The sequence below is a fragment of the Ochotona curzoniae genome, unplaced genomic scaffold (assembly GCF_017591425.1).
Source record: "Ochotona curzoniae isolate NIBS_2020 unplaced genomic scaffold, NIBS_Ocur_1.0 contig_2754, whole genome shotgun sequence".
Classification (NCBI taxonomy): Eukaryota; Metazoa; Chordata; class Mammalia; order Lagomorpha; family Ochotonidae; genus Ochotona; species Ochotona curzoniae.
Genome location: NW_024465582.1, coordinates 11564787 through 11589213, shown reverse-complemented (window position 1 = coordinate 11589213; position 24427 = coordinate 11564787). Strand labels below are relative to the sequence as shown.

General features: G+C 37.3%; 1 protein-coding gene across 1 annotated transcript in view; it reads left to right on the top strand.

Annotated features, from left to right (window-relative positions):
- The window catches only part of CDH9 (cadherin 9), a 60976-nt gene that overhangs the window by 17522 nt on the left and 19027 nt on the right, over window positions 1-24427 (top strand). The window contains exon 2 of the mRNA XM_040977323.1: window positions 7735-8010. Within this exon, the coding sequence (XP_040833257.1) occupies window positions 7783-8010 (228 nt within the window). The 5' untranslated portion in view covers window positions 7735-7782. The remainder of the gene's footprint in view (window positions 1-7734; window positions 8011-24427) is intronic.

Sequence of the window (24427 nt, the reverse complement as noted above, 5' to 3'; positions counted from 1 at the left end):
AGCAGTGAAAATGCTGAGCCTAGAAGGCCTGGTGAATGAAAACATAAAGGAAAATAAATAAGTGTGTTTTTCTCTCACAATATATATTCATGCCCTATTTGATGATGCGAGTGTAGGCACAGCTGTACTCCCATTTTAATAATCAGGAAAGAAGTTAAGAGACTATAGAGGTTAGAGTCCTGTCAAAAGTTATGCAAGCATAGCAACATTCCGTAAAACCCTAAGTATCGTTTCATTGTTTTTGTAATAATTCTCACTAATAGTGTGGTGTTTTTTTCATTCACAGAGTAGAAGAGTCACCACTTTCCCTCAATTAGTAAAATACAAAGGTGATGCTACATGTCTCCATTTGCCTTTTACATTCTTCTTTTACTGAAGCAACTGACATTGCAAGCTTTTCTTAGGAATGTGTAACAAAGTATGCCAACAGTTAGCTGTTCTCCCACAATAGGGGAGACCAGAGGCTAAAGCCAAGGCTTTTGCAGAGCCACACTGCTCCCAAAGATGTACAGAAGCATTTTTCTTCATCTCTCCTGTCTTCTGGATTATGGTATAAAATTCAATTCCTTCTTGTCTGTTTTTCTGTGTGTTTCGATCTATACCGTTTCTCTTATTTACAAGTGCAAGACACATGGGATTAGTGTACATTGTAATTCACAATAAGATGGTTTAAAAAGTTTCCATTTTTAAACATCAACGGCACATTCATAGGGACAACTGAAAAGGACTTAATTATACATAATTTGGGTGGTGTATGGCCACATACTTCAACCTATGTTAAGATCTTCTGTATGCTACTGGAATAATCTCCTGAAATGTTGAAAAATTTCTGTCTTTATCTCGCCTAAATATCCATCAACTCCATTCATTGCTAAATTTACAAAGAACTATGCAGTTAGCTTTTTCCATTGGAATTTGGGTGCAGATGGTCATGCAGCCTGAACATAAATGCATATTTTCTGTGTAACTTGATTTTAGCACTTGTCTCACTGCTACTGGAGTGTAAGTATCTGCAAGGGCAATGCAATATCAACATAATATATGCAGAAAATTTATGACAGTGGCTTTAGGCCTTGCATCCAGCAGTGAAAAAAGCCTCATCAAAGTGTTAAAGGATAACAAGGTGCTTTATGGAGAGATGCAGCATTTGGCAAAATTGTTACTTTCAGTAACTTAAAAGCTGATCCCGAAGTCCAGCAAGAGGCAAGCCCATGGGAAAATGTACACAAACAAAATATGAGTAGGGTATGTTTATCACTAGTGAGATGTTTTCAAAATCTTACAAGAAAGATAAATGCAGAGGGCCTGTTACCAGATTCCTGGCAAGGAGATAAAGGAGAGGAGGGACTGAAGAGGTGAAAGGCCAAGAGAGTCATGATTAAAGAGTGTGTGGGAGAGTTTTTTACTTAGTATATGGATGAATTTGGCATAACTGCATTCATATGGAGTAACTAAGTTGTCACAAAAGTGAGAAGTAGGATGGTTGTTTCAGTGGCTGAAAGAAAAGTAAAATGAGAACAAATGCTGTTCTGTGAGAGCAAATGTTCAGCTGTCAAACTTGAAGAGGTTAAAGAACTTTTGTACAGCTTTGATCCTATGTTTAGCAATAATGCATGGTAAACTTACCATAAAATTAAGAGACGTCAAGTGTATGTCCTTTTATCACAGTAACAAAGAATACCTTTGTGTGAAAATAGATGTTGCAAGTCTTATAGCAAAGAGCAAGTGAAAAGAATGGCAGATACACCTGTTTTAAAACATCTGAAAACTTCTATGTATGATGAAGAGACTTGCTGATGGTTAGGTCGCTAGGAAACACTTTCTTTGGACAAACTATCTTATGCTCAGACTTGGGGTCGCTAAGACCAAAAACTCAGAAGCTTAAATAACCACAGCAAGAAAATTCACAACTATAAATCTATATAAAATGTGAAAAGAGCACATAAAAATATGCCATTGCTGTGACATGTGTCTTGAGGAATATCAAGAAGAATCAAATATATAAACATTTCATTTTTTAAAGCAGTGTTTGACAAAAGAAAAAAACCATCCCAAATATCACATTTTAATTAAAATTATCCCAGGATCATCAACTGTATATATACATATAAATAACATTTATAGATGTATTTATGTGTATATATATTTTATAGCTATAAATATTTATAAATGCTATATGCAAATATAATATATTTTCAAATATAGTATAAAGTATCTGAGTAAAAATAAAATATTGTCCTAAATCACTTTCTTTTTGCAATTTGATAATATCATAATGATCATCACCTGCTGAATGCAATTCAAGGGATTTATTAAGAGGCACATGTATTGATTTACTGAAGGCACATGTATTATTTCACTAAAATTGTTTTTTCTTACAAATTGTCTCAGTTTTATATTTTATTTTTAGCTTACTTATTTGAACGGGGGGCAAGAGAAATATCCTATCTACTCACTCCTGCCTCAAATTCCTGCAATGATCAGGGCTATCGTGTCCCAAACTCAGTCCCACACAGGACGCAAGAGATCCCAAGTATCAGATTCCATCTACTGCTTCACAGGGCACTCATCAGCAGGGAATTGGAAGTGAATTTGAAACTGAAAATCCAGTTGAGGCATTCCAATTTGGGATATGATCATCTCAGGTGACACCAGCAGCTGCTCACAGTGCTTGCCCCAAGAGCTGTGCCTTAACACAATTACGATTCTTTGTCATGAAACCTTTTCTCTCAATATGCACTTCAAGACATTGGAGCTACTACATGAACCAAAAAAAATGTCATTAAAATTGAAGCAGTTCAATTTAAAAAATTATATTAATTTATTGGGTATCTCATTAATATTTATTTATCACATAGATCTCTACTGTGGAAGTTACGATAAATGACTGCATATATGTTTTATAATTTGCCTTTAGGTAGCTATTTCATTTCCATTCCTCCCTTACAACACATCCTCTTCAGACCCACACACCTAATTTGATTCTGCCCTCCCTACACACAGGCATAAGAGACCAACAATTAGATCTCAACTATCTCTTTCCTGAGATAATTCAATAAAAAAAAAACTGTCAAGTATTATGTAGACTTAAGTATTTCTAATATTGCATGTCTTCATTTAAATGAGAAGTACTTAGTGTGGGCTGACCCTCTGACATCCTCATTAACTTGCATGTGGCATTCATTTCTGCGGCTGCAGGCTGGCAGGAAACTACAGGCTGAAAATGCATTTCTGGCTGTCTAAAACGATTGAATATTTAGTAGAGTAATGTAATTTTTTCATTGTTTGAGCTTTGGTAAAAAAAATAATTGAATACATGGCATCTAATGCCAATGTTCTTATGAGGAGTTTTCTGATGGACTGTCTCATTCTTTTCATAAACTGTTCCAAAATCTTTTGTTCACAGAAAAACAAAATATCTTGAAAGGAGTAAGCATTTCACATTCAAGCATATTCAATTAAAGACAGTAATTGCATAGTGCTGATGGCTTCATGGAATGAAACTGTGTTCCACATAAGTGGATGATTTAGTTCACCTAAGTCTCACTCAACCATTTAGTTTATTCCCAAGTTCCCCCATGATTTTCTATCAAGGTGCTCACAGGTAACATCTAGCATCCTCAAGTGCACACTGGTAATGGTGTAGCAAATGGTGTCTGCAGGATTCAGTGGCTAACCAGAGATGGTTATGACCGGAATTCTTCCAAGCATGGACGTGCAATACAATCCCAGAGAACCTCATTTTCTCTAGTGGAGTGTCCTCTGAAAGAAGACATGGCTGATCATGAAGGAATGCAGTCATCCCAAAGTGTGCTGAATGGACGAACTGACCCCTCTTCTACTGCCCTTGACCGTCTGCTGGTGTGACTCTCCTGGAGCACTGAGCAGGCTGCAGGAAACCTGAGAGTGGATTTCAAAGGGCAACAAAACTTAAGTGGATCTATTCATTAAAAAAAATAGTTTACCAGATATAATTTCACTCAGACTGCTCCTTCAAATAGTTTCATTAAAAAACCTTCAAGAATCTGAGTCACTCAAACATTGAAAACAATTTTAAGATTTTTTAAGATATTGTGAAATCGCTATAAAAAAATCACACACACACATTTTACCTTCATCCTTAACAATATTCAAAATTATTTTGGTTGTCCTCTGTATTCCAAGAAGTACATACATCCAAATATCCTTCAATGACACTGAATATTGACTGGCTTATTCCTGTGTTGTTAGTATGAGATATTTTGTTCATCATCAAATTTTGTAACCTGAAGCTTTAATATTACTTTTTAAAATTTAAAATCTATGTTTTCTTACTTTCAATTCAGACTGAATTAATCAATTTGTTGCTTTATTGATTGTTTATCTCAAGGCACAGTGACAGGGAGATCTTCCATCCTGTAATTGATCCACAAGTGACCAAACTGTTCAGGGCTGGTCAATACTGAAGCCAGGATCTGGAAACTCAATCCGGGCCCCCTCGTCGCGGCAGGAGCTCAAATATTCCAGCTCAAATAATCCACTCTTCTCAGGCACATTAACAGGGATCTGAATTGGAGGCAGTGCAGCCAAGGCTCAAACCAGTGCCCTGATATAGAATGCTGGTGTTGCAGTTGTGGGTTTTCACTCTTCTGCACACTAGGTACCAGATAAAGGATCCTGTGGGGGAATTTTTTTTTTTTAAGTTTTTTAGGGCCTGTAGACCTTCTGTATGTTTGGAAAAAGTGACTCCCCTAAGGAAGGTTATTCCAAGAAATTTTGATAGGAAAGTCATTAGAAGTAAAACAATGTGAAAATTTGTTATGTGTATGACAATAATAAAAGGACAAAAGGGTTCTGAGAATGTTGATGTTCAAACCACTGCTTGGTATGTCATCATCCTTTCTTTCTGGATTAAAGAAATGGGCTTGGGTCCTGTGGTGTGGCCTAGTGGCTAAAGTCTTCACCCTGAACGCACTGGGATCCCATATGGGTGCTGATTGTAATTGCAGCAGCTCTACTTCCGACCCAGCTCCCTGCTTGTGGCCTGGGAAAGCAGTCAAAGACAGTCCAAACCCTTGGGACCCTGCACCCACATGGGAGACCTGGAGGAGATTCCTGGCTCCTGGCTTCGGATAGGCACAGCATTGGCTGTTGCTGTCACTTGGGGAGTGAATCATCAGACGGAAGATCTTCTCTGTCTCACCTCCTTTATGTATATCTGACTTTCCAATAAAAATAAATAAATCTTTAAAAAAAAAGAAATGGGCTTAATTCACTTCCTTCTTAATCATGATTCTTTCCTGTCCTATAACCTATTTGCCAATCTATATCCAGTTTCACAACTTCTGACAATGTAGCTCTAAAATTGTACAATGATTTTTCATTGCATTGGAAACTGACACACATTTCTTCCTCTGGTTTACATTGTTCTGCCTCTCTCTGGCACTGTCGTACAGCTAGATGCTTCCTCTCAAAGACTATATTTCCTAGAAAGTATATTACTTATTTAGAAGACATCTGAAGATATGAAAGCAATCTCTAATTTCTCTTGCAAGATCTGTCAGTAAGCTCAATGCCTGGAAGAAACTTTCCTTTGAGAAAAACTGGCTTACTTGCCTATGAGCTTTACTGTATTTTACCAAATTGAGAGAAGAATTATAACTTCCGTTCTCAGGCCACTCGTTGACAACTGTACCATCACTAATTTGCAATGTGGAACATGATCTGGTTCAGTGGCTACCAGCTTCTGAAAGATCAAATAACTTATAATTTTAATTTTGGAATAACTACATTTATATCTCAGCAGGGAGATATTGTCTAAAAATTCTGAATCAAATTACACCATACTTACGTTGTACCCAATTTGAAAACATCCGTGGTGACTGCCCTTTCTTATTGTTTTGATATAAGCATGCAATGTTTGATAATTGTGAGCAATATTTTCTTTCACAGCACAGACTTTATTCTTAAAGAAATTTCAGCAGACTCTTCACCAAATTGTTTGTACAGTGTAGCTGTGCGGGCTGCCTACATGGTGTGACAGACAGCCTCGGCATGCAGCACCTGCATCCTTTATGGGCACATCTGTATTCTGGAAGTTCCAGGTTCTTTCTAGCTGGCTCTTTGCAGCCTGGAAATGCAGCAGAGGAGACTCAAGTGTCCTGTGAAGCCATGAGGGAGACTAGAAGAGGCTCCCAGTTTGGGGTCAGCACAACCATGGCTATTGTTGTCAGTTGAGCAAAGTAAACATGACCATGGAAGATCTCTCTGTCTCTCCTGCTCTCTGAAACTCTGCTTTCCAAATAAAAACTAAAAAATGTAAAGTAATAAAGGTTTACTTTCCAGCTATTTTTTCAAAATTTTGAAATAATTTTGACAATCTTTACCTTTGATTAGGGCACAATGAATCAAGGGCTACAGGAAACTGGGTAAGACTATTGTTTCCACACTTTTTTTTTTTCTGTATCTGGGGTAAAGGAGGAGATAAAGGGAGAAGCCCCACCCTACCTCCCACCCATCCCATGTCCCTGATGTGGGCCATGCTCCAAGGGACCTTCTCAAGTGGCTTTGAGAATTCAACAACTCTAAATTGCTGCCAATCTCACCATTCCAAGCACAATGAAATCGCTGCAGAATCCCCTGGTTGACATAGTTCAACTTAGAGTCTCTGTTTGCCCAGATTTTTGCTACCAGCACATGGCTAGGGTAGTTGATGGATTTGTTCTGTCCTCTATCCTCTGTTGTGGTACCAGGGGTCCTCTGTAGGTTGTGATGGACTGCCACATCCTCCATGTGCACCTGGGTTTGCTGTACACTGCTCCTTCCATCTGAGCCTCTGAGGCTAAGCTTTGATACTTGTACTCCATGATCTGACCATGGAACCTGCACTTCTCTTCATGGATGGAACCTGATTCAACCCAACCAGGCCTACTATCCTGCCCACACACAGGCTGGCAGGTGCTATTCTATCCAGTTAGATCTGCCCCAGTCCTGGTTTTCATGCTCTACAGTGGGAGTGATAACCCAAAAGGGAGGTGCCTGCTGTCTCCCTCCTGGGTCCACTCCCAGATCATGCACTTTCCAGATGGTTCTGCAATTTACCTTGACAGAATTAACATCCAGTGGCAGCATCTGCTGGCTGATGCTGTGGCAAAACCCAACCAACCCTCAGCCATTCTGATTTATGCTTGCACCAGTAGGGACAGTTGAGCAAGCCTGGCTTTTCCCTGATCTAGCTCACATGAGGGCCACAGGTGTTGTAGCGCTGTCTGGTCTGGTCTGCCGCATCCTACATCGCACTCTGTAGTGGCAGTGGTGTTCCAGCAGCGGGGCCCTCCACATTTCCGCTATCAGCTGTAACTCCTTCCCTCCCTTGGTTCCTATGTGTGTCCAGTTAAAATTTTTGAAGACTGTGCATAACATGTTTATAACACACATTTTGCATAAACTTTTTGCGTATCTTTCCAATAAGCATGAATTTAAACATCTTTACACCGAAATAAAGAGTTCTAATCACATCCCCTATACAATTTACTAAGTTCCCTGCAAGTCAAACGCTAAGTTCATAGTGTTTGCTTTAACAACCCACCCGTGAACATAACATATGCTGCTGACCTCTTTGATCACAGCTGTCGTATAAGAAAGTAACGCATACCTAATATTTATGAACTTTTAAAAAAATTAATATTCTTCCAGCTTACAGGCAGTTGAAAGTGAAGTACAACCTTATAAAATCTTTTCTTTCTTACTCTTTAGGAAAAAGAGACAAACATTGAATTTGGCATCCTGCAAAAGCCACAGATAATGAGGACTTACCATTGCCTGCCATTAGTCATCTGGATGTATCTGTTCCAAACATTTGACACCATCCCATTGCAAGAAAAGACTAGCAGTGACTTTCCAAGCCAGAAGATAGCAGGCCCGGTAAAAGATGCTGATAAAATGTTGCATCGCACCAAGCGTGGGTGGATGTGGAATCAGTTCTTCTTGCTGGAAGAGTACACAGGTACAGATACACAATATGTGGGCAAGGTAAGAGCTTTACGTGCTAAATATAGAACCTGAAAGTCACAGCTATTTTTCTCCAACAACTTTCCATATCACTACAAATCATGAAAATCCTTGACTAAATATGATGCTCAGAAATCACCGTATACCATTTTTCAGTGGAATGCAGTAAGAAAGACCATATATCAAAAATATTACATGTAAAAATTGGCGTGATAATCATCAAAATGTGATGTTGTATGTTAATGATGAAATGTCATCAGTGACACACTGCTAATAAGGCAGCTATGGTTTAATTTCCTGGGTATATTTGAAAACTCCAGTGTGATATGCAGAGCAAAACAAAATGCAATTGTAATAAATAATCAATTTTTAAAATATTTTGATAAATATTGATGGTTAGCATTAATGATTACACTGAGAAATAGAGTGCTTCTCAGTGCTTCTATTTCTTAAGATCATACAAGCAGAGCTCCTTGCTGCCTTACGTGCAGTCTAAACTGATCAAGACACGATGAGGAAAAGACGAAAGAAGGACGACACAATCTCTACGGGCGTAATTCTGTTCTTACAGCATCATTGGCAATTTGTCAATAACAGTCATCAGCCAACAGTAACAGATGAAGTGACTCCCTATTTGTGTTCAATGCTGTGTTCAGTTCATCCCTCAGTCCTATTTCTAGAGTGTCCACAGAATCTCTCTTTTTAATTAATTCACTATCTCCTTAGCTTACTTCAGCGACCTAATGTTTCTGACACTCACAATATTTACTTATTTATTGATATCTCAGTTTTTCTATAATCAGAACATTTATTTACTGTGATTATTCCTAACTTACAGCCAATGCCAAAGTATCTTTGATGTTAGGAATAAAGCAGGGCCCGGCATGATAGAGTAGTGGCTAAAGTCCTTGCCTTGTTCGTGCTGGGATCCCATCTGGGTGCCAGTTCTAATCCCGATGGCTCCACCTCCCATCCCAGCTCCCGGATTGTGGCCTGGGAAAGCAGTCGAGGACAGCCCAAAACTTTGGGACCCTGCACCTGCGTAGGAGACCTGGAGGAAGTTGGCTGGAGAAGACATGGAGAAGACCTGGCTCCTAGCTTCAGATCGGCTCAGCTCTAGCCCTTGCGGCTGCTTGGCGAGTGAATCATTGGATGGAAGACCTTCCTCTTCGTGTCTTCTCCTCTTTGTATATCTGCCTTTCTAATAAAAAGAAACAAATCTTAAAAAAAAAGAATAAAACAAAAAAATAGCAAAAACTATAATTTTTCACCTGCTGTGCACAGTCATATATTTAGCTTCCTTGACTAGAACATGAATAAAAGATACATTACAATAGTTTGAGAAGTGTTTGACTCACTAAAAACACAAAGAAAGAAAGTTGAGATAGATCAGAAATGAAAATACCAGAAGCTCCTGATAGCACGATGGTCATGGTTGAAGTTTCAAACAGGAAGTTTGTTTCTTCTGGGAAATTGCCAAGTATGTAGTTAAACTCTATTACCAGCATTTAATTGTAGCTGAAGAAGACAAGAAATGTTTCAAACCACGGGAATATATTCATAATTTAGTCACTGTTTCCACACTGACATTTCAACATATACCTTACTCTTTATATCTTGTTATCATTCATCTTGTTTTACAATTAGTTTGTGTATGTACTCAGTTTCATTTAATTATTTTTGATAAAATAAACTGACATTTGTCTTGGAGAATATATATATTTTTTAAAACACTGAACAAAGTTTATTCTTTCCTGAACAGCGGATGATAAATAAAAACTGGAAAGTTCACTCATATGATCACATATGATTTGTCAACGAAGGATAATGAAACCAAAGCTATTTGCCAACTGTTTGTATATTTTCTGTGGAAAATAGCATGTATATCATGGAAAATTTAACAAAACAAAACAAAATAAAATATTGTGAATGTTTTCTTCTAAGGTGTTGACTTTGCTATGCCACTTGTTGCTGTGCAGTTCACTGTATAAGGTGGTTTCCAACCACTCCTTAGAATTCACTGCATTATTAACAATCTGAAGGCTGCCTTCTAACGAGGCATCATCATTTAATTGAATATATCAAGGCTTGTTAGAGCTCCAAACTTGCCCAAAGACCTATATTTTGACAAAATGTAATGTTTTGAACACTACACAGATTGCTTTTGACCTTGTTGCCTTTGGTTGTTCTGAGTAAACCGAATGCCTGTCACCCAGGACTCCCAACGCAGTGACCTTCGCTGTGAAAGAAAAGCTGGCCACACTGACCTTGTACTGTAGCAGGAGACATTAGACACTCTGAGGGAGAGAGGTTTGCAATGTCTATTTCTTCATTTTATAGAAGGTAGATATCATAGAAAAATGTGAAAACTTTGATAGTTTTGAGTAATATAAAACTGTATAAATAAAGATAGATATAGAATCCTTGAATTTTAAAAACTACAGTTTGCCTTTGGAGTTAAAGAAATAAGGATTGGAACACGTAGCTTAGGAGTGTAAAACATAATAAAAATACCTATTATTTGGACAAACAAGCAACTTACAATATCCAACACTAATTATGTTATATAGTACCTAACATAAAATTGTACACATGAATGAACTCAAGAAGGTGGAATTACATGTCAAGTAGAAAAAAATCAGAAAAAAAGTAGTTGTGAGCAGCCCATGGCTGTGAGCAGGCCATGGTTGTGAGCATATGGTTTATACACGCAGCTTGGGGTGTGAAAAAATGCTTAGATCCCTTTGTACGAACTTGTTATGGGTTGACTACAAATCTGGATTTGATGTGTTCCTTTTTTCACACTTATAAGAACAAGGAAATAAATTGAGGTGATATTTTATAAAGAAATACTGTAGATTTTTTTTGACAAGTCCAATTACACAATAAACGAGATACTTAATGATTCAGGAGAGCAGATTTTTGTCTTTCATACTAACAAAATAAGTTATTAAAAAAAACCTGGTGCATAGAAATCCCCTGCCATATGCAAAAAGGATCAAGAGACCAAATCAGCAGTCCAAATCCAAGGTGATGTAAATGCTATGTATTGAAAGTGGGGTGTGTTTATGGACAGGCAATAGCTTTATGATAATGGATCCCCTAGGAATGTGGTAGGGAAGGGGTTTTAGAGATATAGGTGGCCCACGGCTAATCAAAGTATGGTAGGACTTTCTCTAGAACATCAAAACTCTAGGGATTAAATAAGGGAAAATGACCTTACAAAACCTATCATAAATGTGAGAAGACCATAGGATTATCTAGAAGGAGAAACGACAGTTGTGTTGAAAAGGACTGCATTTTCAAACTACATCCCTGCATTTGGTCATTTCTAACTGAAGTTCCTACTGATTGGGTGGGTTTGTTTTGTATAACTAATTTTCATACTCAGGAGAATTACAAAGTTATAGTCATCATTTGATGTCTAGCTTCTCTGTAATATACCTGCCCAACATGGTGGGAGCTGAGTCAGTCCAAAACCAGGAGCCAAGAGCTTCTTCTGGGTCTCCAAAGGAATTCAGGGTCCCAAAGGTTTAGGGTGTCTTCAATTGCTTTCCCAGGCCACAAGCAGGAAGCCGAGTAGAAAGTACAGCAACCGGGACCCAAACGAGCACCTGTAAGAGATCCCGGCCGCTGCAAGGTGGGGATTTCACCGCTGAACCATCATGCCATAACCAACAATTTTCATTTTTTTGAAGGAAAATATTAGTATTCATTTGAAAGCTTTGGATATCAACTTCATTGACCAATAGGTTTCAACTTAAAGACACATTTTTAGCAATTATTTTTACAGAATGAGGAACTCGTTGGCAATAAACTGCCTCTAACGCGTCACCATGAAACTGTAAAACATCTTTGTTAATAAACAAATTTTCCCAGTTTAAAAAAAATTTCATGATTTTAAAGTTGAAATAGTAGTTGAAACTCTTACAGAATCAAGACTAGACTTTAACATTTATTGAGCTCAACTCTCATGGTTATATATGAATTATGTGCTACCTGAAGTTGGAAAATTCAGGTTCCAGTGACAAAATGAGTATGAGTAAGTTTTATATTTGATTGCATGCCATAATATAAGTAGCTTACATGTGCTGATGTATACAATTCATACTCATATACTCTGAGATTAAATAGAAAATATAGGATTTAGGAGGGCTATTTTTTCGAAGGCTTTTTAGGACATAACACTTTGATGTATATATGTATCAGCAAGAACAGAAATTACAGATAAAATGAAGTCCCAAATTCACTGAAGGATGTTTGATGAATATTATAGCATATTATAATGTTTTCCAGAATTTCAATAAAATATCTTTATGAAGGTTTAAGAATGTCATTACTTATGGAGAAGCACAGGTAACAGCCACTACTGATTTATGAATGCATCTCATTCGAAAATTCTCTTTATAGGTTGGTTATTTAAAATTCAGCTGTGTGAGAATATTATTAAGCATTATAATGAGACTGTCAGGACAGTCTACAAGGACTTCTTTCACACTGAGTTCTATAAAAACTCACTTTTATAATATAATCCTATATTCTAATTTTATGGGATTTTTAAAAATAATTTTTAAAACAGTACAAGTACCGCATTGCCACTTCACCGGACCACTGCATAAAAACACATAACTAAGATTTTTCTGTTTCAAGACATCACACAGTACTGAAATAATATTGTTATCTTGTGCTAAATGCTCTAGGAAAAAAAATCTTATATTTAGTAAAATTAAAATTGGCTGGTATTGTTATATCAGTCTGTATTCCATATTTACATAACTTGCCTCATTCTAATTAACATGGTGCAATTTCAATTACTCTGATCTGGCTACTGTTATGTTTCTTAGAATCTTTGGCCATTCAGATTTGAATATGTGTTGAGTTAATTCTTTCTTTTTCTGTTCTACAAATGTGTGACGTGGTATGATTACTCAAAATTAATTTTCATTAGACACTTTATAAATACCTAAATATTTCTTGGGCTGGATCTTGAGAGGTTAAAACTCTGAACTATAGAAATGGTAAAAGTAAATTAAAAGAAACATATTCCCTTTTCTACTTCTTCCAATTTATTTTCTCTAATTCCTTAAATGGGAGACGTAATTTCATTGAAATCCCTCTCGTTTTCCTTTTGCCGGGCCTTTGGTAGTGTCACGCTATGGTTTTCCTGTCCGTAGGTCATATGTCTGCTTTCTTTGGCTGGTTTGGTAACCACCTCTGGTTTTGCCTGACAGGTGGAATCGACATTGCACAATAAGGACACCTCTACCTTCTTGAATCTCCTCTACAAGTGTACTCTTACAACCCACTCCTGAAGGAGCTATGCCCCACTTTGCCCTACTGGGATTCCATGTAGGGGCTCCAAATATATACAACACAACTGTGCCTAGAAGCAGAAGCTGATTTGTGAGGTTATTTGGAAGGTCACTATAACTCCCTATGTCTTTAAACTCTGCATTCCTATAAATCAGTACCACAGGGATGGCATTAAAATCAACCTCCAGGATCAATAGGTGTGGCCTCACTTAAAACAGGCACATGGCAGCCTGGGAGCCCAAATGCCTCAAGGCAGAATCTGTAGCTGGCTTTGAGTTAGCAGCATGTCTGTATGCTCATTCTGGAAAGAATGTTTCGTTGGAACATCTTGGTGATAAATTCAACTTGTACACTTCTGAGCCAGTGATGACAGTGGTAGCTCTGAAGGCTTGTGACAAGACCTCAAGTTATGCTTCTAATTTTTACTGTCCCAAAGCACATGACACAGCTAGTCTTGCTTCTACGTTCTTTGGATGGTCTTATAGATGTTTTGCTCCTTCTGGGATCGGCTTGTCTATCTTCCAATTATTTTATCCCTAATTTGTGGGGTTTTTTTAGATTTATTTTTATATTAATTGAAAAGTCAGAGTAACATAAAGAAGAGACAAAGATCCTTGGCTGCAGTTTCACTCCACAAGTGGCTGTAACAGCAAGAGCCAAGCTGATCCGAAGCCAAGAGCTAGAAACACCGTTAGGGTCTTCCACATTGGTGCAGGGACCCAAGACCTTGGGCCATCCTCTACTGCTTTTCCGGGATTAGTCTTCCTTGATTGTATTAACTTTCAAACCTCTCTATGTGGTTTCATGTCTGTTGCTACAGTGAGCAATCAGTGCCTCAGGGTTTTGTGTAAGCTTGAGTGTAGCAGACTCCCAATTGGCCCATCACTCTTCATTTTCTGCCTGCTGCATCCCCTCAAAGTTATATTTCTATAACTCTGAGTACATTATTTTCTGAGTTAGGTATCGCTTATTTTCCTCAAGATTTTTAATACCTTTTGCTTATTGAAAGTGCACAAATGTGTTGAGGTTACCATTACTTTAGAACCCTTAATAGAACACTTACTATTATTCATTTCACGATCACAGAATATTATTTTAGCATTTAATACCACACATCAGTAGATATTTTTACCTTTTACTTTATTCTATGTAAAGTAAATTTTGCTCTGATTTAAATTCATTTGATGTCACTTTTCACCATCTGTTTTCTCACCTGACAGGCAGTTGTAACACCTTTCTCTGTGCTGTTATAAAACAAGTGCATTTAAAAATATTTCATATTTTTATCACACAGTTACATGTGTGTATAAGGGTTTAAGTAACTTGTGTGCAAACTGTGAAAAGAAAAAAAATATTTAAATCACTTCCACTTACATTCCCAAATCTCAACTTGCACACATACCCACACACAAACATACTTCTTAAAGCACTCACATGCCATTGTAAAGTGATTAAACTTCACAAACAAGGTTGCCAAAGAAACCATGTTTCATCCTTGCAGCTTATTTTAACAATATATACAAGTAATAGTAGCATAATGATTCACTCTAAACTTTTTTCTTTTCGATTGCTGATTGCATATTTAATTTTTGATTGAGAACACAATGGATACCATTTAAAATCACTCCTATTTAACAGATAATTCTCTAACATTTAAAAAAAATACTGGAGGGAGAATACATTGCTATGTTTAATCCTCCCCGCAGTGTAAAAATTGCCTCTTGAAAATATTGCGTTCAAGGCTATAGCCTTTGCTTGTATTTTAGGAGATAGAATATGATCAGTGAGTGAATTCTAATTTTCTCTCATGTCATTTCAGTCCTGGTAATGTGTGCCTCATCTTGACCATTTTCATGGTGAATAATGCTGGAATCATACAGTACACATTCCCTTTTCTGACTTTGTGGTCAAAGCTGGAAATAGAGGCTCCCGTTTTAGCATTGCATAAAGCTGAAAAGAAGCAGAGTTTGCATTATGTCAAAAGGAACTTCTTAGGATAAAAGGTAGCTCAAATGTGTGGATTGTGATAAGAATAGCCTCTTCTGTGACAAACGTGTTTCTAACAATTTTACTTTTAACATTTTTTCCCCCCTCTATGAATCAGAAAACTTAGAGGAAATGAAAGTTTATGTTGGTATTCACTTTGAATCACATGTTAACATCCTAGGTCCATTCTTCCTACACTCACGTGTGCTATTTGAATCACTATAGGACTTGTAAAGCTTCTGAGAAAAGTAATTTATAATCATACAGGGTCAAAGAACAAGGTCAGTTTTATAAAATGAGCTTTTTTTTAGATACATGAGCAATATCTAAACATGGATAATATTCACTCAAGATGGAAATAGATGTGTTGATTGCTCAGGCATAAACCTCAGAAGGTGTTCATTCTATATTACTTCTTTTGAGTATTTTAATGTTTTAGAGGCTTTGCTTATGTCATACTAACAACCTGATAAATGTGATGTAGCTTGAACTAAAGCATCTTCATCATAAATATACAAGCAATGACTTAATGGAAAAATTTATAAAACGCATAGAAGCATATAAAACATATAGATGTATACATGTGCATGTAATGAAGTTGATTTTATTTACATTCCAAGATTTTCACAAAATCATTAACACATAACTAAATATACATTTTAAGCATTATACTGTGTGTTATAATTTATACTTAACTACGTTTTTCAAAGATGTTAATTTCAAAAGCTACCAAAAAGAAATACAAAGGTAATTGCTTAATATGTGTTTTTAAGAGGCAAAGGATTGACTATTTAGTTTGTTATAATTCCAATAAGAAAAATACTATGCGCTTCTCAGATTAACATTCAGAATTTAGTGCTATATTTTGACACCATTTTAATTTGCAAATTAATAAAATGCCACTGAAGTATTAAAGAACTTAGAAGTGATTATGAAGAATCTTAAGAATAATACATCTCATGTTGATAAACTCAAAACTTCATTTTAACCAATCAATTAACTGCAGAAAAGTGAATATCAAGGTTTCTTGCTACCGGTTAGTACAATCACAAGAACAAGAGCTTAGAAAGAAGTAACATTTATATATATTAGAGGTTTCAACGTTTTTTTAAAGATTTATTTATTTTTATTGGAAAGGGACATGTACAGAGAGAAGGAGACACAGAGAGGAAAATCTTCCGTTTGATGATTTACTCCCCAAGTGGCCGCAATGGCCGGTGTTGCGCCTATCCGAAGCCAGGAGCCTGGAACTTCTTCTAGGTCTCCCAGGCGGGTACAGGGTCCCAAGGCTTTGGGCCATCCTCAACTGCTTTCCCAGGCCACAAGCAGGAAGCTGGATGGGAAGTGGAGCCACCGAGATTAGAACTGGCGCCCATATGGGATCCTGGCTCATTCAAGCTGAGGACCTAACCATTACGCTACCACGGTGGGCCCGGCGGTCCTGGTTTCTACATTTTAAAGATGAACATTAATGTAAGTCAACTCAACTGGGACATGATTTTCAAGCCTAACAGGGTCCAGTGGTATTGGAAAGTGCGTATTTCTTAAAAAAAAAAAAAAAAACCATGAAAAAAGTGTGCTTTTATGATAAATTAAAATACAAACAGAATTTTGGTTCACTAAATATTAGTCATAGAATATGTGAAATATATCTCTTCAAAATGTAAAATGCTCAAGTTTGATATATGACAGGAAATTTTGCAATCCATTATCAGTATTAATATCCAAAAATAATTTAAAATGCAAAAGAAGTGAATATATGGCCTGGTAATTCTGCCATTAAGAATTTATCTGATACATGTATTACCAGAAATATCTGTGTAAGAATGTGTATTGTTGCACTCATAAGTAATTAATCACAACAGAGAAAAAAATGTAAACGTCCATTAATTGAGGATTGTTTTACATGAACCATTTCTTTGCAGTGCAAAGTAGCTCTAAAGAGCTGTTTAAGTGATTCATGAAATAACTTATTTAGTAAAAATACAAAATAAAGCAGAGAAGACTACATTTTAGGAAGACAAAAAACATCAGCAGATTAACTGTGTATTTAAGATCTGCTGTGTTAAGATTCCAGGTAACCAAAGCAATAATAGTTTTATATTGGTTTTGTTTTGCATATTGTGCAGTGTCATAACATTGGCATCTTCCTGTTCTATGATTAAAAGGAAGAAGCACCAACACATGTGTTCCAGCTGCCACGGCATGCACACTCCTAGGCACAGCTTCATCTCATTCTTCAGACATGTGCCCTTCCACATGTCAGCCATCCTACAATACTTAGCATCACCTGTCTCTTCTAGAGGCTTCACTCTTGTCAGCTCAAATCTTTGTGACAGCATCTTATTCCTAGTGTGTTTGTTCTTAAAAGTCCTGAAATAGCCCTCCATTTGTTGTAACGTCTATTTAACATAATATTTTCTCATTCTGGATGAGCAACATTTTTGAAACTTAAGTAAGTATATATGGATTGACTCTTTCTAAGGAAACTACTACAGCATTAAATGGTTTCCCTAACACACAATGTGCAATCACTTCACCTTCAGACTAAGGCGTAACTTGAATGTCCACAGCAGTCCAGGCAAAAGTCAACCAAACCCTTGACTCTAAAACTCACGATAAGAGGATTGCTTTAAAGGAACCTGCTGTGTTTGAGGACAATATTTGGAATTAAATTACCAAATTAGATAAGGCAAAATGAAACCAGAGAGAAGAAAAGACAACACAAACGGGAGTTAGCATGGGCAAGTAAGCTGCTCTACAGACATTTGAGGGGTTTTTTAAAAGACTGATAATTGCTGGAAGCCTCCGAGATATGCAATGAGGAAATGCTCTAGATGAACCAGAAAAATTCACCATCACCATGCTTCAGCAAGGATCGTGTACATGCAATGGGTGGGATTGATTTGAGCCAAGTTGAACAATGAACTCACTAACTCTGAAAGAGCATTTAATTTTTGTGTATAAAACCAAATTACAAAAAAGTAATATTTAATGAGCATGAGAAAAAAAAACAGTTAAGAAAGCTGATAGAGACTATTTATTGTAGGAAAATGGCAAATACTCAGTTAGAAGTAGCAGGGATGCAGTAGTTTATTCCTCCAAGTGGGAAGTAGAGGAAGCTGTATGTTCACAAATACTCGATTATGAGTTACATCTCAAAGTGTTTACAGAAAAGCAGATCGAAATGTCGAGATTTCAATGAGTAATCTTTAATAGAGTCATCTTGAAGCTGTAAACATACAACATTTAACTGCAAAGGAGTTGTAGAATCTACCCCATTGGGAAGATTTGGGGTTAAAATTGCTCTTTAAACATGCCCCACGTGGAGTGTGTGAGATGCGGCTTTAGCACACTGAGTCAGTGTCCCGATGCAAGGAGGTCCCTGCAGACTGGAGCCTTGGTGAAAGATGCTTCAATTTTGCTGAGCAACAAGAGCAAAAGAAAAAGTGAGGCAGCTTTGTCTGTTATATCACAATATCAGATTGAGTTTTTATTTATTTTCTTTACTTTTTTGTTTTTGTTTTGATTTCTGTGGTCCAATTCCATAAGGTCTGGGATTTCCCTAACCTCTCCCCAAATTCCCATCGCCACACTAAGTTTTATTGTTAAAACTAGATGCTTTTGGACCCAACACGGTGGCCTAACCGCTAAAGTTCTTGCCTTGTACCTGCTAGGATCCCATATGGGTGCCGGTTTTACTCCCAGTAGCCCCACTTCCCATCCAGCTCCTGGCTGTGGCCTGGGAAAGCAGTTGAGGACAGCCAAAGCCTTGGGGCTCTGCACCTGCATGGGAGACCTAGAAGAAGTTCCAGGCTCCTGGCTTCGGATCGGCACAGCACCAGCCGTTGTGGTTGTGTGGGGAGTGAATCACCAGACAAACATCTTTCCATCTGTCTCTCCTCCTTTGTTTGATAAAAATAAATAAATCTTAAAAAAAAAAAACAGGGTGCTTTTGGCAATTTATGTGTATAGATACAAGCATTGCCACTGGCCATGATTGGTAGGTGAACTTCAACTTTAGTCCTCTGAAGATGCCTACAAAACCGTGCTGAGTATGTGTGGGAAGTCATGGCAGACAGATGCTTTGGTTCAACTGATATGCACTGTGTCTTTCTTCAGGACGTGAAGAGAATAAGGCTGACACAAAGCAAGCGTATGTAGGTGTCCCCATACAAACCATTATTTGATTTCATCTCTTTTCATATTTGCTTCGCTTTTCTTAACCTCAGGAATTCACATGAGCTTTAGAAAAATTACAATAAAAAGTTCACCTCCATCCAACATTCAAATATACTCCATTTTTGCTGTTATTTGAGGTTCTGAGTGCTTCTTTGGAATATGTGTTAGTAGTTCCTACCTCACACAAGTAGGAGACCAGAGGGAGCTTCTGGCCCCTAACCTTGGCTTTGCACAACCTTGTCTGTAGCCATCATATATTTAACCAATGTATGGGGTGGCCAGAATGTGAATTCTTGAACAAAATTAAACTGATGTTCCAGAACTGCATCATATTGTTTCTACCTCATTATTATTATTATTATTTAAACCTCATGTGGGTTAGTAGCATACTAACAATCCTTACATAGTTTTAAAATTTTGATTAGGCTTCTTGGAGAAGTTTACTTCCTATGGATTGGAATAAAAGATGCAAGATTAAAATTTCATTAATAAAGAGATTTTTGAAAGAGCAAGTTAATATAGTCTAAAAGTCAAAAGTATATTAGTGATGCAGGTAATTCTAGCATAATTTTAAGGAACAATTGAAAGCAAACTAATAAGAATAGGAAGGTAATTAAGTGGTCACATAGTGAAAATGGGAAAAAAAATACAAAGCCTACTGGGGGGTAACTGCATTAAAATGGGATTATGATTGTAGCTAATATTTATTGAGTGTTAGTCATGGCCAAGGCACCCTCCTAAGTATTTCATCTCTTTTAACAAAGTTAATCCCCAAGCTGAGTAATTGCTGTTTTATGATGATTTTGTGGAGGAAATGGAGAGATGTAAAGCAAACCATTTTTGTCTAAATCAAAAGGTACAGTTCAGACACGTAGGATATTAATCTATCTGTCTCTCTAATTATGTGTTTAGTCACCATGCTTACAATTGCATTGAGTGCAATGTAGAGGATGGTATATGTTGTTATGCATTTGATAAATGCAGGAAGATTTATAGGAAGCTCTCGTGGGTAATAACTCATAGGTAAAATGCTTGTTACCAAATCCGTATCCTGAACATCAGAATCTTTGAGTCTGTATCCAAAGTTATGGCAGGAACAATTGATGTTATTGATTAGCTGCTCTTGGGGTTATGAGTGAGTAAGAGAGAGGTGTCCCTATAGCAAATTCAGAGAAATAGCACTTGAAAAAGCCATTATTTCTGGTATTGAACATAAAGGAATGGGCCATTGCCCCAGGAAACTAGGCACACTATGGAAAATGAACACAAGAAAGTGGATTTAGCTTGTTAAATTCTGGAAATGAACATGGCTCTGTCGATACATGGATTTTAGTCTAGTCAGAGTTGTCAGACCTAGAGAACTGTAAATTTTGTGAAAAAAAATATATATTTATTGCTTTAGGACGTAAAGGTTGTAGTCATTTGTTACAATAAAAATAAGAATCTAATAAGTAAATGTTGAAGGTGTGTGTATTTCCTTTAGTGCAGTGGAAATTTAGAGGTATCTTTGAAAAGTTATCATGACATCTTTCTTGCTCGTATTTTTTGAGTACTCTGTCTGGTTACTCTGGCACCTGGATTCTTGATGGGAAATGACACTGAGACTGTAGCACATCATTGATATGATCCAGGGGATCCACAGGTGTAGCTTACACTGAGGTGTTGAAGAGGAAGTGTTCAGACACAAGATTTATTGATGAACTTAATGGAGAGGATGACAGCAGGCCAGAAATTGATCTGCTCAGTCTTTCAATGGATGGGGTAATTTTAGATGCTGAAGCAGGCTAGGGATAAAAAGAGGGAGTGGGGTGAATGGGCTGTTATCCACTGAAAGGTCCTCAGAGAAAAAAGAAAGTTCTATTGTGGTCTAAAGGTTTTAAAGGACTTATGTGACACATGGCTGGGAATATAAGGCAGGCTTTTAAATATCAATTTGGAGAAGTCAGTGGAAAGATTTGGATAGAGATGTGATTTTCAAAGGTATTACATGTAATTGGCATTTAAAGTCATTTGACTGGATAAACTGCTGAGGCAGAAAGTATAAATAGAAGACAGCAATAAGAGCCTTTCTTTTTGTTCAATAACAAATTTATTAACACTGTATCCATGGCAATGCCTACCAGAAAAAATGCACTGTAAGCGGAACACTCAAGTGTAGGGCAACATATGACTTAGTTTGCTTTTTAAAATATTTTATATGAAATAAAGAAATATTTAATGAAAATGTTCAACATGACCAAATTCACTGGGCAATAATTGAATCAAAATTACATCTTGATTGTTTCATTTCAAATGACTTCTTTATGACGTGTTCACATGATGAGTGCTTAGTATACTGTAAAGTATGAAGTTCCGTGTCTTACAATACAGAAGGAAGGAAACTGTGAAATTACAAAAACCTCTCTAAAGACTCAGGATAAACTGAGATTAATATGAAGAAAGCTCAAGAGGCAGCATCTTTTATGCTGATATTACACAGAATTTCAGTAACTAACATTTTCTAATTATGCATTTACTGAACATGTTTTATAATATTGTAACTTCCATCATTCTTCCTATTTCGACTTTGTTTCCTTCTTAAATCATGTGTTCTTTACGGAATTAAGCATTAGTTTCTGAAACATCTGCATTTTATAATCATAGTCACACCTGATGGTTTTTAGGTTGCATTTCATGTTGTTCACAGACTTGTAACTTGGTGACTACAAATAGCCTTTACCAGGGACATCCCCCTTTGGTAACTAAAAATTAGCATTTACTTATATAAAATACTATTAATTCTTTTTAAAACATCTGTTTTAAAATGATTACAAGGAGATTAGATTATGTGTATAATCCTTTCTCATTTTTAACAGTTTCGTTGATAAATACAAAAAAGAATCTAGTACAGGAATAACTGTTTAACTTCTCAGTCTATAATTTGTCCATAGGCAATATTTCCAAACTATGTATTTGTGATTTCTCTTCCTTGCTATCTGTTTTATATTTGTAGATTTTAATATTAGTAACATTGAAATGGAATTTCCCTTGCAAAACTTGCCATTCTTAAAAGATTTCTTTCCTTTTTATTTTGTGCTGCTATTGAAAATATTTATTTCAAAGGCAGAATGACATAAAATAGAGAGAAAGAAGAGGAGAAAAAGTGAGAGAGACAGAGAGAGAGAAAGGGAGGGAGAGAAAGAATATATCTTCCATGTGGTGGAAGATGCCCAGACCATCCAGGACTGTGCCAGTGTGCCAGGTGAAAGTAAGGATCTTTGGACTCTGGTTCTTTTTCATGGTGATAGGATACCAGTGATTTCAATTATCACTTGATACCACTCATACTGTGCCTTAACTGAAAGCCAGATTGGACAAAAAGGAGCAAGGACTCAAGCCAATAACTCAGATATGTGATGCGTATGCTCCTTGTCTTAACAAAACCACTGTAGCAAATGCCAACTCCGATTCTGTGCCTTCTTACCAGCATTTGTGACTGTGGTTATATCTCCATCACAATTATTTTGTATATATTTTAGAACACCGGTTTGCAGGGTGGGTATGTAACCCTAGGTCAATTATACCTAGTAAGCAAACAGTTGTGTACTTCTTTGGGTTTGTTCAAACTGGGTAAACTTCAACATGGGGATTGCAAATTCAATTTTAAAGATTTACTTTATTTTTATTGGAAAGTCAGATACACTGAGAGGAGGAGAGACAGAGAGAAAGATCTTCCATCTGATGGTTTGCTCCCCAAGAGGCTGCAACAGCTGGAGCTGAGCCAATCCTAAGCCAGGAGCCAGGAGCTTCCTCTGGGTCTCCCACACAGGTGCAGGAGCCCAAAGCTTTGGGCTGTTCTGGACTGCTTTCCCAGGCCACAGGCAGGGAGCTGGATGAGAAACTGGACTGCCGGGATTAAAACCAGTACTCACATAGGATCCCGGCTCATGCAAGACAAGGACTTTAGCCACCAGGCTACCGCCCCAGGCCCTAGGCCAGCACTATTTTAAGTCCTGCATATTCAATAGCAATCTGTTTGATTTTCTGTTCAATACAGGGCTTCTCTGGCTGTAATAAGTACTTTGAAATATTCATAAAAGTGTTGTTTTAGTCCTTTCTTTTTAAAAGACTATTTTTATTTGTAAGGAAGAATTCACAGAGACAGAGAAAGAGCAAGAGAGATTCTTCCATTTGCTAGTTTACTCAAGCAAATGATCACAGTCAGCCAATCCAAAGCCAGGAACCAAGATCCTCCTCCAACTCCCCCGCAGAAGCAAAGGATCAACTTTAGGGCCCAACGAGGTGGCCTAGCAGCTAGCGTCCTCACTTTGCATGCACCAGGATCCCATATGGGTGCTGGTTCTGATCCCAGCAGCCCCACTTCCCATCCAGCTCCCTGCTTGTGGCCTGGGAAAGCAGTTGAAGATGGACCAAGTCCTTGGGACCCTGCACCCGGGTCAGAGACCCAGAAGAATTCCTGGCTCCTAGCTACCAGCTAGTCACTTGGGGAGTGAATCATCAGATGGGAAGATCTTCCTCTCTGTCTCTCGTCCTCCCTCTATACATCTGACTTTGCAATAAGAAAAAAGAAGAAGTAAATGTTCCTTGAGCTGCCCTGCACAGCATTCTTGGGCAGTAAGCAGAGACCTGGATCATTTCTTGAAACCAGTAAGTCAGCCCAGCTATTCACTCAGTGCCTGAGCATTCAATTGCCTTTAGGAGATGCCATGTTGTTGTTTTTTGCTTGCTTCTTTATATTTCTTATTGTTTATGAATTTACCAAAAAAAATAGGCTATATCCACTTTATGATTCATTTAATTTTGCAATAACGGGGACTGGCACTGTGGTGTAGTATGCTAATTCATGGCTCCTGGTTTTTGATTAGTTCAGCTTCAACTGTTGCAGTTTTATTTGGGGAGCAAACAATGATGTAAATGTTCTCTCTCTCTCATTCTTTTTCGTTCTCTAGCTCTTCCT